The sequence below is a fragment of the Phocoena phocoena genome, chromosome 9, assembly GCF_963924675.1.
Source record: "Phocoena phocoena chromosome 9, mPhoPho1.1, whole genome shotgun sequence".
Lineage (NCBI taxonomy): Eukaryota > Metazoa > Chordata > Mammalia > Artiodactyla > Phocoenidae > Phocoena > Phocoena phocoena.
In genome coordinates, this window is record NC_089227.1 from 99,674,539 (window position 1) to 99,692,860 (window position 18,322).

Genomic DNA, 18,322 nt, shown 5'->3' on the forward strand with positions numbered 1-18,322 from the left:
AATTTCTACCTGCCCTTCAAGACTGCGGGTAGGCTTAAGCTCCCGTGTGTAGCTTCTGCCTCTACTGCCTGCTAATCTCCTCCATTAAAGTCCCTGGCACAGTAAAGGGCTGGTTTATGGGTTTGTTGATAAGTTTGCTTCCCACTTGGTTGTTTCTCCATCTTGCAGAGTTGACAGCCTTCCTCTTTGCTCCCATGGCCTCCTGAACACGCTTCTATGGCAGCGCATGTACACTTTTCATATCCACAGCTTTAGTCTCTTTTCCCGTCATTTGATTGAGCTCCTTGAGCCAGGGATGTGTCTGGAGAGTCTTTGAACCTCTGTGTCTGATACAGTGCTGGGTCCTGGTAGCTTCCTCCTTGTTCGCATAACTTGTGCCTTCCAGGAGGAAGTACACATGTTACATATATACTTTCTGGAAATCCAGTCCTTCTCCCTCCCGCCCCCTTTGAGAGTCTCGGAGGGGAAGGGGAAAGAGGGGTGTCTTACCTGCAGAGTCCTTGCAAGAGCCACCTGGGGAGTGCTTTTGCTGCCCTTGTCATTACCCACACAGCCACTAGGGAGCAGGAAAGCCCCATCCTTCCCCAGATCCGGGCCCAACCAGAATCAGCCGCCTTGCCCACAGAAGTCCATTCTCCAAAAGCTGGTGTGCTGAGGATCGTTTCGCAAAATCGTTGACTCAGCGAATAAACAACTGCTGATTCATCGAGGAGTCATCTGAGGCTTTGGTTTTATTCAGAGCCCCCCCCAAAGCTTCATATTTCATCTAAGAAAGAGGGAGATTTTCTTGATCTCAGTTTACTGTGTTCTCTGTTTTGGGGATATGGTATCCCACCAGGCCTGTGACCCTGCCTTCACCTGACCTCCACATCTGGGAGTGACACAGCTGGGATGACTGATTGGCCACGTGACAGGTTTCTGTCTGATGGCTGGGTTTTTTAAAAAATTAATTAATTAATTAATTAATTTTGGCTGTGTTGGGTCTTCGTTTCTGTGCGAGGGCTTTCTCTAGTTGCGGCAAGCGGGGGCCACTCTTCATCGCGGTGCGCGGGCCTCTCACTATGGCGGCCTCTCTTGTTGCGGAGCACAGGCTCCAGACGCGCGGGCTCAGTAGTTGTGGCTCACGGGCCTAGTTGCTCCGCGGCACGTGGGATCTTCCTGGACCAGGGCTCGAACCCGTGTTCCCTGAATCGGCAGGCAGATTCTCAACCACTGCGCCACCCGGGAAGCCCCTGTCTGATGGTTTTGATGTGTTGATCTTATGTGAATTGATCTAGTGCCCCAGGGAGGGTGGGGATTCTTCCTGGACCTGGTCCTCCCTACTAAGAGGGTGGGGGCATGGGAGACCCTCTTTCGGTTTCCCCTCCAAGGTGTAGCCGTGTCACCCCAGCCCTTGGTAGCGGTGCCAGCAGACTTAACTTGAAGACCAGAGGGGAGGGGGATCCCAGGAGACACGGCAGCCCCTCAAAGCCCAGTCCAGCCCCCACTGCTCCTCCTTCCATGGAGTCTCTGGAAGGCTCAGCCCCACGTCAGACAATTCATAGACCCAGCCTGGAGTGACAGTGTGAGCTCAAGGGCCTCTGCACCGTGATTGAAAGTCCTCTCACACGGAGGACATTAAGCTAAGTGAAAAAAGCCAGTCACATAGGACAAATACTGTCTGATTCCAGTCACAGGAAGTATCTAAATCATAGACACAGAAAGTAGACGGCGGTTACCAGGGGCTGGGGAGGGGGGAGCAGTATTGGCATCTAATGGGGCCAGAGCTCCAGGCTGTGGGATGGAATAGTTCTGGAACTCTCTCGGCACGATGTCGAGAACGCACCTGAAGCTGCTGAGCTGTACCTTTAAAGATGGCTAAGATGGTCAATGTTACGTGTGTGGTTGTTTTTATTTTTGTTTTTTTTTTTTAGCACAATAAAATAAAATAAGGTCTTTTTCTGTGTTTCACTTCCTTCTCTAGAAGAAAGCTTTGAACGCTTATGGCTCACAATAGGGTTTCGTTTTATGAACTCTTGGAAAGCATCAACGTTCTAGCATTTCAAATGTTTGTCTAGCTCCGGGAAAGAACACTTTCTCCTGGGAAGCAGCGCTGGTCCGAGGCCCCGAGTTTCTCCGGAGGAGGCGTTCGGGGAGAGCCCTCTGGAAGGCAGGAGAGGAGCTGTTACAGGAAGCTGTACGGGCTGCTGCGGGGCAGACGGAGGGCGAGGAGTTGGTGGGAGAAGGTAAACTATGTCTTTCGGTTTTCACCCCAATCTCGGGAAAGGGCAGGGCTGAGCGGTGAATGCTGGGACCTGCTGGGGCAGAAACACCTGCTCCGGGCTCCGGGCCCTCCCCCCACCCCCAGCTTGCGCAAAGCCTTGAAATGCCCCCGATTGTTTTCCGCACAGCCGCCTGTGCCGTCGGCACAGCGATCCTTCTCGAGGGACACTTCCGAAGCTCGGCTGGGGCTCAGCCCGGGTCCCCTCAGCCCCAGCGGAGCCTCCGCCCTCCACCTCCCACCAGCCTTTGACCGCGCCGGGTAGGTGGGCGCGGTCCCTTCCTGGCTCAGACCGCCTTGACCCAGACGTTCTCACCCTGCGATCTGGCATCACTTCTGAACTTCCCCTCCGACTGCATTGGACACCTATTTCTAAAAGGCTCTTCCTCCTCAGAAACACTATGTCAGGAAGATCCTGACCCTGCGAAGCTGGTCCAGACCCTGCTTTCCTCTCCCCGCGCCGCTGCTCCATCCTCTGAGGGGATAGAGTAGCCGCTTCACCCAGCCAAGCGATGCAGAGACGGAGGCGCGCGGAACCTGGAGGTTCTGAGACTGTGACAGGTCAGGGGACAGGACCGAGGTACGTATGTGCGTGGTGGCGGTTTCTGTGCTGGACGTGAACATGAGGATGGGAAAGGCGGCCGACGCAGGGCGGGGAGACAGCCACCTGGAAGGCTTGATTTCAGGGGCTCTGGGGTGTTCTTCCCGCCCCAGCGCAGGTCTCCCTAGCCTGGGGGGGCACAGAGGTCACCCCCTCCCCGGGGAGTCGTGTCTGTGCGCAGCTTCCTAGGAAGAGGCGGGTCTGGGAGGGAGCTGCTCGCCCCACCCAGGGCTGAGATGAAGGCCTGGAAGAAAAAGGGGGGTAGGTCCGCTCCTCCGGCATCCCCTGACATTACGACTGCGACACAAAGCAAACTCCCACCCTCACCCCGGGGAAGTCAGCGGGAGCTGCCTGCCTCCTTGAGCAGAAGCGGGCAGGGAAGCTGGCCGTTTGGACACGGATTTTCCACATTCACTCTCGTGATATTTCCCAACCCTTGCACAATCAGGATTCCATTAACTGATGGTTGAAAGTGGTCAGTGTTTGCCAAAAACACTCTTTCTGATTTTATCTAAATTTAAGCCTCCTGGGCTTTCACCCATGAACTCCCTTCCTTCCTCCTGCCGGGCTGGGACTGAGTTCTCTCCAGGCTGGGCTCTGGAAGCTTCTCTGACCACCTTTTTCTGTGCACCTGAACTGCCCCTGACGTTGGACAAATCCCTACATCACTGGAAGCTTTGCTTGGGTGCCTGAAGCCTCGTCCCCCTTGGGCTCTATCCTGGGAAGAAGGTGGAGCCTGCTTTAGAGTCTCACAAGAGTTCTGGAGAAAGCTTTCTTTCTTTCATTTTTTTAAGTTTTTAAAAAATTCTTGAATTTTATTCTATTTATTTTTTTATACAGCAGGTTCTTATTAGTTACCTATTTTATACGTATTAGTGTATATATGTCAATCCCAATCTCCCAATTCATCCCACCACCACACCCTTCCCCGCTTTGTGTCCATACATTCGTTCTCTACATCTGTGTCTCTATTTCTGCCCTGCAAACCGGTTCATCTGTACCATTTTTCTAGATTCCACATATATGCGTTAATATACGATATTTGTTTTTCTCTTTCTGACTTACTTCACTCTGGATGACAGTCTCTAGGTCCATCCACGTCTCTACAAATGACCCAATTTCATTCCTTTTTAAGGCTGAGTAATATTCCATTGTATATATGTACCACATCTTCTTCATCCGTTCGTCTGTCGATGGGCATTTAGGTTGCATCCATGACCTGGCTATTGAAAATAGTGCTTAAATGAACATTGGGGTGCATGTCTTTTTGAATTATGGTCTTCTCTGTGTATATGCCCAGTAGTGGGATTGCTATGTCATATGGTAATTCTTTTTTTTTTTTTTTTGCGGTACACGGGCCTCTCACTGCTGTGGCCTCTCCCGTTGCGGAGCACAGGCTCCGGACGCGCAGGCTCAGCGGCCATGGCTCACGGGCCCAGCCGCTCCACGGCATGTGGGATCTTCCCGGACCGGGGCACGAAGCCGTGTCCCCTGCAGCGGCAGGCGGACTCTCAACCACTGTGCCACGAGGGAAGCCCGGAAGGTACTTTCCTGTTGTTCTTCTATCCACTCTGTTTGTGAGTTGAACATTGTTGTGTTGCTTTTTGTCCCAACAGAACCAGTGGAAACCTGTGTCAGGAGAGAGAGTCAGAGCCGGACTGCTCCATGTTGGAACTGAGGCTTCTTCTTTTAGGGAAACATGGCTCAGGGAAAAGTGCCACAGGAAACACCATTCTGGGCAAAGCTGTGTTCAAGTCCAGGTTCAGTGAGCAGATGGTGACTAAAACGTGCCAGAGAGAGAGTGGGGCCACGCAGGGGAGGGAGGTTGTGGTCATCGACACTCCTGACCTTTTCTCCTCAATAACTTGTGCCAATGACACGGAAGGCTACATTGAGTGCTGCCTGGAGCTCTCAGCTCCCAGGCTAGACGCCTTGCTTCTGGTAATTCCCATTGGCCATTATAAGGTGGAGGACAGAGAAACAATCAAGGGCATCCAGAAGGTGTTTGGAGCTAAAGCCAGGAAGCACATCATTATAGTCTTTACTTGGAAGGATGATTTGATGGATGGCTTGCTGGAAGATTACATTGAAAGTGACAAGTCTATTAGGGACTTAGTTCAAAACTGTGGCGGCCGATACTGCGCTTTCAACAACAAGGCAAGTGAGGATGAGCGGGACGCCCAGGTGAAGGACCTCCTCTGCAAGGTCCAGTGTTTGGTGGATGAGAACCAAGGACCATACTGGGTGAACTTCAGAAATGAAGACAGTGGATTCCAGGTGAGGATTCTTGTGAAGGTCTCCAAGGGTCTCTGTTGTTAGAGCTAGCGGGATAGAGGCACAAATAAGTGAAATGTTGCAGAGGCTTTGTTTAAAGGGATATTTATCCATAAACTGGAAAGATGAGGCTACTTTGAGTGTTATACTTTATTGGCAAATTAATGGATATATTTAAGAGCTTATCTGACTTTACCCCTCATAGTATTGGACACATAAATGACTCATTAGACCCTCTCTTCCCTTGGCTTCAGTAAAACTATCCTCTTCTTGTTTCTTCGTCCTCACTTGCTACTCCAGAGAGTGCTGAGTCCTCCTCTAGTGACCTGACAGCTGGCATCTTCAGGGCTTGGTTCTCGCCCTTCCTCCCTCCTCTATACTTGTGTCCTCAGGTGATTCCACATTTTTACAACTTTGAGCTTCATCTGTTGCGAACAGTTTCCAAATTAGTAACTCCAGTCCAGGTCTTTCCTCTTGAGTTCTGACTCCTTTGTCCATCCAATTGCTATCTGACATCGCTCTCTTAAAGAATCTCAGAGTTAACACGTCCAGACTTTTGTTTTTCCCTCTTGAATCTCTGAGACTTCAGTTTTCCTCTCAGCTCTGTCAATGGCTGTCCTGCCCATCATGCTGTTCAAACCTAAGCCCAGATGTCAGCTTTGATACCACGGCCAGCTTGCATCCGACTTCCAGGAGATCATCGTCTTGTGTGATTAAGGCACCTGGAATCCACCTGCTTCTCTCTGTCTCCACTACCACCATCTGGTCCAGGGCAACCTCTTTTCTTGCCTGTACTATTTTACACATATTTGCATAACAATTTCCCCCTAATTTATTCTTGTGCCTTACCCTCCCCATCCCCATCCATTTCACACACAATAGCCAGACTGATATTTTAGTTGATTTTAAAAGTTCTGATTTCATGCCAATTTAAATGTTGGGAGTGAGGCTTCCCCAGGCAGGTGAAGGGGATGTTAATTATGTGTTTAGCTCTTCATCCTTCATTGTCTCCATTTGCCCATGTGGATGGGGAAGGTTCCAAATTTTACTGGATCTCACGTTTGAAGAAGCTTCATCTCTATACTGGGGGTGCAGTAAGGGAAGAAGACATTGGAGATACATGGGGAGCTTGATTTCCAATCTCCTCCCTTCCCCTGTCCCTCAAATGTACCGCACATCCATCACTTGACTAGTTTCTTCTTCCAGGGAGTCCAGAAGCTTTTCTTAAGCGTCTGGATTTTCTCCAGGAATAGCAGGAACTCTGGGAGACACTGGAAAGAATTACTCTTACTATTGGGGACTGCGGAGAAGTAAAGTTAGAAAGTGCTTCAGGAACAATGCCTGGGTTAGATGGCATTTGTGGGGCTCCTCTGAGTGAGAACAAAACCCCCCTTCTTACTTCTGGGAAACCTGTTGCAGCGGCAGTGGGGTCTCAAGGTCAGCTTCATCATGGACAGGACTACACATGCCAGCAGCGACCATGACCATGACCATGACCATGACGTTCATTTGGCCACATCCTAATCATCGAATTACTCTGAATTATATACTTGTGTCTCCGTTCCTTTACTTTGTGAAAAGCTGAGATTTTAGGTCTGTGTGCATCATACGCCTCTTTATTTTCTTCCTAGGATTGTGTGAATGAAGCTACATCTCAGAGGGAGGACCATCCACATGGTAAGATAATTCTTAACAAAATGTTAAGCCCATATCTGTATTCTTTGGAATGCATCATGCATCAAAATGAAGTGGAAAAATTATCTAGAGAAGTCAGAACAAAAATGCACCCCGGAGCCCTAGCTCAGGTTGGCGCCCACAGTCTGCCTCCCAGGGAACTGCTAACCCTTGTGAGTAGGTGCGGCACCCGCGCGGGTGTCCCCGGCCTTCCCTGAAATGTTACAGAGCTGGGCTTGTCTCTTGCAGCTTCTTCCCTGACTCAGCCTCTTCTCCCCAGCCTGGGACCCAGCACTACCCAATTTTGGACTCCTACCGGGAGGCAGAAATCACTTCTTCATGGATAACACTAAACAGAATAACACCTGCAGAGTTCAGAGATGGAGCTCAGTATCTGTGTGATGATTGCCGTTAAGGGTGCATTGTGCACACTGCACACGTCAGTACACGTAGAGCTACCTTGTTCCGTTCAGTGGACGTAATGTGGTCCATGGTATGCGCATACGTGACAGATTCACCCATCTCTTTGTTGTTGGACTTTCGGGTTATTTCTGGGCCAGCTCTGTGTAAGAACTGAATATTTCGTAGTGAATAAGGTAGATGAGATCTCTGTCCTTGTAGGACTTCCCCAAATCATAATTAAAATTAAAATTTTAATGATAATTATTGCAACTGACATTATATGCTGGGATATATATACATATAACATAAGTTATTCAATTCTAGTAGCATATAATATATAATCCTCATAACCTCACAATATAGCCCTTAATAACAATCCTATAAAGACGGTGTTATTTTCGTTTTACAGTTGAGTATATTTAGCCAGAAATACGTGAACTTAGACAGCAGTAGGGAGTTAAAATTCTGTCGATGCCCGTCAGCCAAGACCCCCAGGAATATTCCTGTTACCGAACAAAACTGGGTGGACTGACTTGTGGCAGTGAGGGAATATAGCACATCATGGGGACCAAGGAGCATCTCAGAATGAGGGTGTTGGCGAAGACTTTTTATAGGATGTGGGCTTGTGTGAAGTGATTTGGGGGGAAGTAGAAACTCTCCCAAGGCAGCATAACACGGACATGGTGTCACGAGCATTTCAGCTGCTTTCTTTAAATGCTGTGTTCTTTCCCCTTCCCAGACTCGGGGCTCAGACGCTGAGGATCATCCTCTCTGATAGTGCCCTGGGTGATACAGGCTCGGTGACTATCCTTGTAACCGTGGGCTCTGTCATGTGCCCAGTGGGTCTGGTATTGACTTGGGATCATGGGAGAAGTGGTGGGGACAGTGTATGTGTGGAGAGACAGTTTTGTGGTGCAGGCTATTACAGTAATTTACTGAGGTATAATTTACATAGAGTGAGATGCACAAATCTTACGTGTACAAGTCGAGGGTTGTTTACATATCTACACATATGTGACATCATCTAGATAAAGATATGGGGCATTTCCATCACCTTAGAAGTTCTTACTGTCCCTCCCCAAAGGGAACCGCTCTCTAGGCTTCTATCAACATGGATTAATCTTGTGTGTTCTTGTACTTCAGATAATGACATCACGTAGCATGTGGTTTTGTGTCTGACTTCTTTCACTGAGCGTGTTTTGGCGATCCATCCAGGCTGCATGTCAGTACATCACTTTTCGTTAAATTGCCGAGTTGTATTCTATTTTATGAACATACTCCTGAGATGCATTTTTTTATTTAAGTTTTGAAAAATTGGATTATTATTTTCTTATTTGGATTGGCCGCCCTCCACGGCATGTGGGACTCCCGGTTTCCTGACCAGGGATCGAACCCGTGCCCCCTGCAGTGGAAGCACAGAGTCCCAACCACTGGACCACCAGGGGAGCCCCCCACTACGATGCATTTTAAACTCATTCTCCCCAGTTCTGCCTTAGCCCGTGAACTTCACACCCCAGTAGTTAACTTCGGTAGCAAAATAAGAGGGATCCCGAGGCTCATGACCAGTGAAGGCCAAGTTCAACATTTTCATGTTCCTGGGAAATCTGAAGCCCTTTACACCTCCCTTAGGTTGTTCATGGCCCTTTTCATGGCTTTCACTTTGATGGGTAGCTTCTGACTGGGTCTAGAGTTCTACTGGTTCAGAGGACCACTGCCATTCTCTATAAAATCTGACAAGAGATTTCTAAAATCTCAAAAGAGATTTATGAGAAATCCTAAAACCCGTCCACATCTCTGTATTCAAATGTAAGAAGAGACTCTGAATCTGTCCTTTTGTCCCAGGGCCAGGGGCAGAGCATCACCAGGCTACAGGAGGTGAGCCGAACCATGAGCCGTCAGCACTGAAGGTCCTGCTCGTGGGGAAGCATGGTGTGGGGAAAAGTGCAGCCGGAAACAGCCTTCTGGGGAGGCGGGTCTTTGAGACCCAATACAGCGAAAAGCCAGTAACCCAGAGGTGTAAGTCCGAGAGCAGAACCTGGAGAGGGAGGAAAGTTTTGATCATTGACACTCCAGACTTCTCATCTGCAAAGGATGTTGAACAAGACCTTTTGAACAACACCTTTCCAGGTCCCCATGCCTTCCTGCTGGTGACCCCACTGGGCTCTTTCAACGAGAGAGATCACATGGTGCTGAGTACCATCCAGAGCATTTTTGGAGATAAATTCATTGAGTACATGACTGTTCTCCTCACCAGGAAAGAAGATCTAGGGAATCAAGATCTAGATACGTTCTTAAAAAGCAGAGCTAAAGGGCTCTACGAGCTCCTCAAGGAATGTAAACACCGATGCAGCATCTTCAACTATAGAGCAACGGGAGAACAGGAACAGTGCCAGGTGGACGAGCTCCTGCAAAAAATTGTAAGCGTGGCGCAGCAGCATGGGGGCAAGCCGTGCACCTTCAGGGGGAAAGGTAAACGCTGTCTAGAAAACCTTTTCTGCATACTTAAAAATAGATATAAATGTACGGGAACTTTGTTTTCTGAAGGGCATAGCGGAGGTCCAAAGGACAGGTCTCTTCTGTTAGCCGACTCTTTCTCCTTTCTGTCTCAGATTTTACTAAATTGATGTACCTGTATGTGCACTGTCCTGACCTGGTCTATAATTGTCTCCTGACTCTTCTCCCATCTCTTCAACTGGATGGTGAGCATCTTGAGGGAAGGGGTTGGCCTTTTCCAGTCTCTTGTCTTCCCCACAGCGTATCTGTTGCCTAGGGCTTAGCACTCAGTTCTGGTGCCGAGACAGTCCTGGTTCATTGGTTTTACCCTTCCCTCCTTCCTCCCCTTCCCCCACCCCCCGCCTCTTCCTTTCCTCCCTGCCCTCCGCCTTTCTTGACCTTTTTGTTTACTCTCTTGGTTCTTTACTCTTCCCTCTGTTGGAGAAGGGGGGCTGTTTTGACCGGACAAGGACAGGGAGCCTGAATCCTCATGACGGTCGTGCCCCACATGGCACTAGGTGGGCTTTATTAGTCCAGCCACACTAACTTACCTACTGCTCAAGCAGAAGTCCCCTTGTAGTCCACTCAGTGCTACAAATTCTATTGACCTGAGCTGAGATTCTTCCCATTCTACTCATCCCGTTCTCTTCTGCTTCAAAGATCCTCACCTGGGAAGAACATCAGACCAAAAGGGGCATATCTGTTTGTTGTGCCCTTTCATATTCTTAATGGGGAGCCAGGTGCTGGGCAGCCTCCTAAAAGCACAGACATGTGGGAAAGTCAGGAGGGGCTGCGTGGAGGAAGCACAATTTGAAACAGGCTTTGGAGAACGGGTAGAGTTTGCATGGCTGAGTACAGAGCTCCAGAGAGTACACTAGCAACTTGAAGCAAGGAGGTAGAACTGAGCATCTACTTGTGAGAGGACAAAGGGGCGTGGTCTTGATGGAGACGAGGGCTCACGCCTCTAGATATGGGATGGGGAGTTTAGACCAGATTGCCGAGGGGGTGAGAACCGCACCGTCCGAGGGCATGGAAGAGGGACTTAATGTACTTTTTAATCCTGTGTGTTTAGCTCTGAGATTGCGGGTTCAGGATAAGCAATGGAGTACTTTCTCCCAGAAGGAAGAACGTGGGATGGGCTTCCCTCTCTCTTCGTTTTGAGGCAGATATCAGTAACTTGGTAAAAACTCACAATCGAGAACTGTGAGACCTGAACGGAAGAGAGAGATCACAGTACAAGTGCAAAGTCAGAAGGAGAACCCCAGTAATACATATTGCAAGATCTTTCTGCATCTATCATCTCATTTATAGGGACATTTTTTTCTTTTTTTTTTTGCGGTACGCGGGACTCTCCCGTTGCGGAGCGCAGGCTCCGGACGCGCAGGCTCAGCGGCCATGGCTCGCGGGCCCAGCCGCTCTGCGGCACGTGGGATCCTCCGGGACCGGGGCACGAACCCGTGTGCCCTGCATCGGCAGGCGGGCGCTCAACCACTGCGCCACCAGGGAAGCCCCAGACTGTGTAATTTTGACAGGCTGTTCCAGTGCTTGGGGATGGAACTTTCCGAGCATCCTTTGCTGTGATTAATGGCAGTAGTCTTGACCTTGAGATGAAAGTTGTAGCCAGATCAGCCCATGGTCACGAATCTTTCCTGCTTTCTCTTCTGCAGAGTCCCTGTGCATTATCCTCGTGGGGAGGAGCGGAACTGGGAAGAGTGCCAGTGGGAACACCATCCTCGGGAGGCCGGAGTTCCACTCTCAGCTGGAAGCACAGCTGGTCACCAAGACATGCCAGAGCGGCTGGAGGGCGTGGGATGGGCAGGATGTTGTGGTTGTGGACACTCCCCTGCCCTGCCTGGTGTCTGGAGCTGAAGGGGGTCCATCCCAGGTCGATGAGGAGGTCACACGCTGTTTGTCCTACTATAAAGAAGGGAGTACGGTTCTGGTCCTGGTATTACAAATAGGACGGATCACGCGAGAGGACAAAAAGGCAGTGGCGGAATTAAAGACCATCTTTGGAGAGGAAGTTATGAAATACACGATTGTGCTGTTTACCCGGAAGGAAGACTTAGAGACTGGGAAGCTTGAAGATTATGTCAAAAACACAGATAACAGATATCTTAGGGACATAATTGAAAAATGTAAGGGGAGATATTGTGCTTTTAATAACAAAGAAACTGGCCAAGCCAGGGAAGAGCAGGCAAGAGAGCTTTTGTCAGAGGTTACTGACCTGATAAAGTGCCGTAGAGAGCATGAATATCGCCACCCATGGGGGAATGTAGGCAAAATAATGAAAAATTTTCAGCCCCCAAAATTACTGAATAATTTAAAAAGTACATTACTATAAAATTACTAAATAACTTAAAGGGTAAGTTAGTGTAGGAAGCCCCACATTACTAAATAATTTAAAAGGTAAGTTACTATAGCAAGCTGAAATGCCCGGGGTCTCTTTAAGTTAGAGATACCCTCAGGCTACAAGCATGGTGGGGGGCATGGTAGGACTGGTGGGATGGGAAGAGGGTCCATGACTTTGAGGGCTTGAGAGGTAAATGCATATCACACTGTGGTGCTTCAGCTCTTTGTAGGTAAATAAATTGTCAGGCTGGGGCAGGTAATAGGGGATAACAAAAGAGAAAGAAAAAATAAGGCGGGGAAATCTGAGCAAAGCCTTCAGAGATTAATTAGGCTGATATTAAGGATCAGAATCAAGTCACAAGAATCACTTCATCTGTGTAGACAGATCGGAGTCAGGACAGACACTGGGACTGGGGCCAAGGCCAGCCTGGGGTCAGAATACAGAGAGTCACACAAGAACCAGAGGATTCAGATACATGAAGGTAAGACAATGTCCAGTCAACTCCTGGGTGTGGCAGAATGGAGAAGCTGGACTCCTGTGGGCCTCTCTGATGCCCAGCACTGCTTGCCAGGTGCCCTGAGCTCTCCATCTCCACTGCGGCAGCACTCAGGGCCTTCCTTTCTTCACACGATGGCCACTCCTTACTTCTTTCCCCAGTCCAAGCTGGAATGGAAAGTGGGACCTAGTCTACCTTCCTTTGCTGTCCCTGAGGAAATGAACAGGAGTCTGTGAAGTATCAAAAGACTTTACTGCCAATCATTCACAGTGAAATAGACTAGAACAAAAATTAGAAGCATGGTAAAATTGCCAAGATTAGACGATCTTGCAAAAATTCTAAGTAAAATTCTAGATTTCCTCTAGAAAAAGTTATTGAGAACTCCTTTATACTTCTCTCTCTCTTTCCCTTTCTTTTTCCCTCTCTCCCCCACCCTCCTTGTCCCTGAGGCTTAGGAATTAGGTTAAAACTCAAAGAGGGGCTTCCCTGGTGGTGCGGTGGTTGTGAGTCTGCCTGCCGATGCAGGGGACACGGGTTCGTGTCCCAGCCCGGGAGGATCCCACATGTCGCGGAGCGGCCGGGCCCGTGAGCCATGGCCGCTGAGCCTGCGCGTCCGGAGCCTGTGCTCCGCAACGGGAGAGGCCGCAAGAGTGAGAGGCCCGCTTACCGCTAAAAAAAAAAAACCAAAAAATCCCAAAAAACTCAAAGAGGTCAAATAATAATGGCTTAAACACATTAGGGGTTTATAGTGTCTTACATTAAGAAGTCCAGGAGTAGGCAGTCTGAGACCAGTGCGGCATCAACGTTCCAGCTTCTTTCTGCCTTTCTGCCCCCACCCATCGGCATGCAGCCTCCATACTTAAGGTTGCTTCTTACGGTTCCAAGATGGTGGTGTCCTACTCACGGCTAAGCAGGTTATATTGAGAGCTGCCTGGTGTGGGTGACATGTGAGAACTATGGAGTCTTCTCCCAGTTAGATGTAAGGTCAGATGTTTTCAATATTAACCGCTTTACACATGCTTTGAGGACATGATCTAGGACATCATCTGCTTTTTTAAAATTTCAAAGTATCAGGTTACCTCAAGATTAACCCATTTATAAGAGCATGGAATGTCACCATTAATACTTTTGTACTCTGCATAACCCTTAATACGACAAATTCTGGTAAGTGTGTATAAATATATTCAGTTGAGTGAAATAATAAAGATGAATTATATTATGAATTCACCTCTTCTTTCTGATTCCTATTTTTCTGACTTGGGGGAAGAGCATGCTTCCATGGAGAGGAAATGAAAATGTTTAAATACCCTGACTCTGGTGGTTTTTGCACCTTTGATGCCTGAAAACCTTTAAACTGGGTGACAGTCACTTCACTAGGCCTCTGCCAGTTCAGGAATCTTCTACTCTGAGCAAGGACAAACAGATGTAACCAGTATTAGAGCCAGGTACCTGGGAAGAATAAAGTCTAGAAGACATTCTGCGCCTCTTCCCAGAGCTTCCCTTCAGCTTGAAGGCAGGAACAAATCCCAGAGTGCTACCCACGATTGAGCAGGTGACACTGGACCTGCGTGAGGTGGGGAATGTGTGGGCTGAACAATGTGATGTACATTGCCAGAGGAGAGAAGAAAGAGGCAGGAAGAATATTTGAAGAAATGATGGCTGCGAACTTCCAAAATTTGATGAAAGCCATTAATGTACACATCTAAGAACCTCAATGAACTTTAAGTAGGATAAATTCAAAGAGACCCACACCCATTAGAATCACACTACAAAAGACAAAGACTCTTAAAAACAGCAAGAGAGAAGTGACTCATAACATACAAGGGATCCTCAACAAGATTAACATCTGATTTCTCGTCAGAAACCATAGAAGCCAGTGGTCCATAGGATCGTATATTCAAAGTGCTGAAAGAAAAGACTATCGACCCCACATTCTTTATCTAGCAAAACTGTTCTTCAAAAATTAAGAAGAAATTTAAAACATCCCCAGATAAAGAGAAGTGGAAAGAATTTATTACTTGCAGAGCTGCCCTACGAGATAAGATCCTGAGAAAAAAGAACAAAGCTGGAGGTATCACGTTTCCTGACTTCAAACTATACTACAAAGCCGCAGTAACCAAAACAGTATGGTACTGGCACAAAAACAGACACATAGATCAATGGAACAGATGAGAGGGCCAAAAAATAAACCCACGCACATATGGTCAATTAATCCACAACAAAAGAGGCAAGAATATCCAATGGGGAAAAGGCAGTCTCTTCAATAAGTGGCATTGGGAAAACTGGACAGTTACATGTAAAAGAATGAAATTAGAACATTTTCTCAAACCGTATACAAAAACAAACTGAAAATGGATTAAGTGTCTAAATGTAGTACTGGAAACCATAAAAATTGTAGAAGAAAACATAGGCAGAACACTCTGACATAGTCTTAGTAATAGTTTTTTGGATCTGTCTCCTCAGGCAAGGGAAACAAAGCAAAAATAAACTAACGGGGCCTAATTAAACTTAAAAACTTTTGCACAGCTAAGGAAACCGTCGACAAAACAAAAAGACAACCTACTTAATGGGAGAAGATATTTGTAAATGATGTGCCAGATAAGGGGTTATTACTCAAAATACATAAAGAAATCATACAACTCAATATAGAAAAAAACCCCATGGGCTTCCCTGGTGGCGCAGTGGTTGAGAGTCCACCTGCCGATGCAGGGGACATGGGTTCGTGCCCCGGTCCGGGAAGATCCCACATGCCGCGGAGCGGCTGGGCCCGTGAGCCATGGCCGCTGAGCCTGTGCGTACGGGGCCTGTGCTCCACAAGGGGAGAGGCCACAACAGTGAGAGGCCCATGTACCGCAACATAAATAAATAAATAAATAAATAAATAAATAAATAAAACCTTACTCCTCATCCTTCCCACTTTATATTGAAAGGTTGGAAAAACAATTGAACAAACATTGAAACATTTCCCGTGTATTCAGAATATTAAATAAACTAAGATGAACATCAAATGTGGGCCAAAGAATATTTGAGGTACTCCATGAGGTTTAACAAGAAGATATATTTGTACTTATTTCTGGTATCCAACTTGTTTTCTATGAATATTTAAAAGACTCAATTCTAAATCTTCTAGCTCCTGGAGAAGGTCTGTCTCTTTTTGAATTTTCTCCAACTGTTTTTTTTTTTTTTCTTTTTTCTGTTTGCTGCCTGTTGTTTCAAGTTATTTGATTGCTTTTGAGACAGGCTGGGACCTGAGACCCTTTGCTACAATGCTGCAAACATTGCACCTGGACACACCTCTCCTCAAGCTACAAAATGCAAAGAAACTATATAGGACTAAAAATAACTGCGTGCGCTCGCAGTTGGGGCAAATTCTGGACCCAAAGGATACAAAGAGACCAAAAAACAAACAAAAAACCCCACAACTGCCACTTTTGAAGAGCCTGGAGCAAAAACAGGGTGTTGGGAGCAAAAGCTGTGTACTGTGCATGCCCCCTGCACTCAACCACCAGAGGGGTGGGCAAAACATCTAAGCCACCCCTCTGGCCCGACCCCCAGACACATTCCTACCCTCACCCTTGGGGAGCGAGCAAGCAAGGGAACCTGCTGTCTGTTCCCCTCCCCCCTGCTGCAGCAGGGGCCCCGATAAAGCCTTTCCTGAATTTCTCTTCCGGCCTCTGGTCAATTTCTATTGACTGGGGAAGGTCAAGAACCCTGGTCGGTAACACTTTCAGCTTCTTCTCTAGGTTCCTGCCTTTCCCCCTCTATCTCAGGGTCTCATGATGATGACTGAGACAAGATATTTTGTGATGTGCTTCCTGTTTTGCAGCTTTCGGCCTCATTCTTCTTTATTTTGTAGGGGCTGTTTATGATATCGTTATTTTGCCTTTGTGGTTTCATATTCTGGGGTGGTTTCTCATGCAGCTTGAGAAGAGTACTTGTTTGTTTCTTAGGGCTGAATTTCTAAAAGTCATTCCAAGCTCTTCACTGGATACTTCACTTAGAACTGCTTTGTAAATTACTCATTCCACTGGAAATACTAAGAAAATGTTTGCTAAGAAAGCAGCTGTATTTCTGCATTTGATTACAGGTTGTGCCTATGCAAAACAAAGCTAGTAGAATGCAGTTACATTGCACCCCTCCTCACCTGCAGAGTCTGTAAAACAGAGGCCACTGGTTTGAAAATATCTTTTTTTACACCCCGCACCTCCCTTTGTCTCCTTGATTTCCAAACCCATATAGTACTAATGGCTGTATGAAGCTTTCACTAGACTGCATTATAAAACCAGTTCCAAAGTGAGATTTACAATCACATAGCAAGTGGCAACAAGCAAATTTTTGCTTTGACAAGAGTTTGGCTAGAAAGTCAAACTCATCATAAATGGGGTCACGTTTTGGTAGTTGCTTTACTGCACTTGCTTCATTTGTTGCAGTGTAGAAGGATGTTTGTTATCCACAGTTGGAAACTGTTGTTTTGTCAACATCTGTGCTAGCTATTAGCACAGCAGTTGTTTTACATTCTATAGCTCTGAATTTTTATTGGCTGTAGACATTTTTGTGGCTAAAGTTTCATGATATCCACTAAAGTCAGGTGCAGATTTACTCTAATAAAATAAGGCGTACCCTTATTTTCAGGAACATACACATCCGATTGTACGGTTGAGGTCCTGGGGATAATACAAAAGCATTGATCTTTTTTGCCAACTAAATTTATATGTAATATATAATCGAATATAGTCATAATTTATTTATAACATTTCCAACGTTTTATTATCTTTCAAGAATCTGTGGATTGACAGGAGCTGGTTCTGCTCCATGTGACATTGGCTGGAGTTGTAGTTATCTGGGATCTCAATGGAGCTGCAATGTACAAGATGCATGACTCACATGGCTGGTCAGTGATGCCGGGGCTGTTACCCTAGGGCCCACATGTGTGTGGTCTTTTCATACAGTTTGAGCTTCTCATAGCATGGCAGCTGGGTTCTGAGAGGGACTGTTCAAAGAACAGCTTTCCAAGAACCCCCTAGGCTTTTCAGAGAGAATTGCTTGCACCTCAGTTTCCAAAGGAGAGAAATTCGTATTTAAATTCCACTCCCTGGGAAGAGTATTCACTCCTTCTCATAGAATGAGGAGTAATTTAGGGGGAAGAACTTGGGGGAAAGCCTGACATCCACTGATCCAGACATTGGACTAGTGTTTTGAAACCGTGTACAAAAGTCCTTGTCTTTTGAAGCAAAATGCTGACTCAAGAGTGAATGATTGGGAAATGTGAAGATGTAGAGACAATAGCTGTTGGGCTGGGGAACTGGTAACAATTTAGACTATAATTCTGCCACATTGCAGAATCACGGAACTCCCAGTTCCCTGAAAGACATAGATAAAGGCCTGACACACATTCCTAAGTTGTTTGTACAGGAAGCTGACCCACCAGATGAAAACTGCTGACCACAAGCACATGGACCCCAGACTGGTTGGAACCAGAAGGTTGACGATGCTTGAAACTTCACCTTGATGCCAACCAATCCGAGAATTGTCCATGAGCCGATCACACCCTGTGTGGGAAGCCGGTGTTCTGCCATGGGAAGCCGTTGTTCTGCCATGTCGCAGATAACGCTTATCAGGGAGTAGCCCCAAGGCTATGTGCAAGGCTATGTGCCAGGCTATGTGCCACACATGCGCCACGACGAGCCAATATGCTAATGAAGGATCAGAATTGCAACCAATAATTGTGAACAGCACATATCTTGTTGAGTTAACCAGCCAACCACAGGT

General features: G+C 47.2%; 1 protein-coding gene across 1 annotated transcript; it reads left to right on the forward strand.

Moving 5' to 3' along the window:
• The first annotated feature begins 1,810 nt into the window (after nt 1-1,810).
• Nucleotides 1,811-16,343, forward strand: GIMAP8 (GTPase, IMAP family member 8). Its single transcript, XM_065883616.1, has 8 exons — nt 1,811-1,841; nt 2,058-2,215; nt 2,391-2,521; nt 4,478-5,138; nt 6,767-6,812; nt 9,054-9,680; nt 11,372-11,944; nt 16,324-16,343. Exons 1-8 carry the CDS (start codon nt 1,811-1,813, stop codon nt 16,341-16,343), a joined length of 2,247 nt encoding a protein of 748 aa, XP_065739688.1.
• Nucleotides 16,344-18,322: the final 1,979 nt, after the last annotated feature.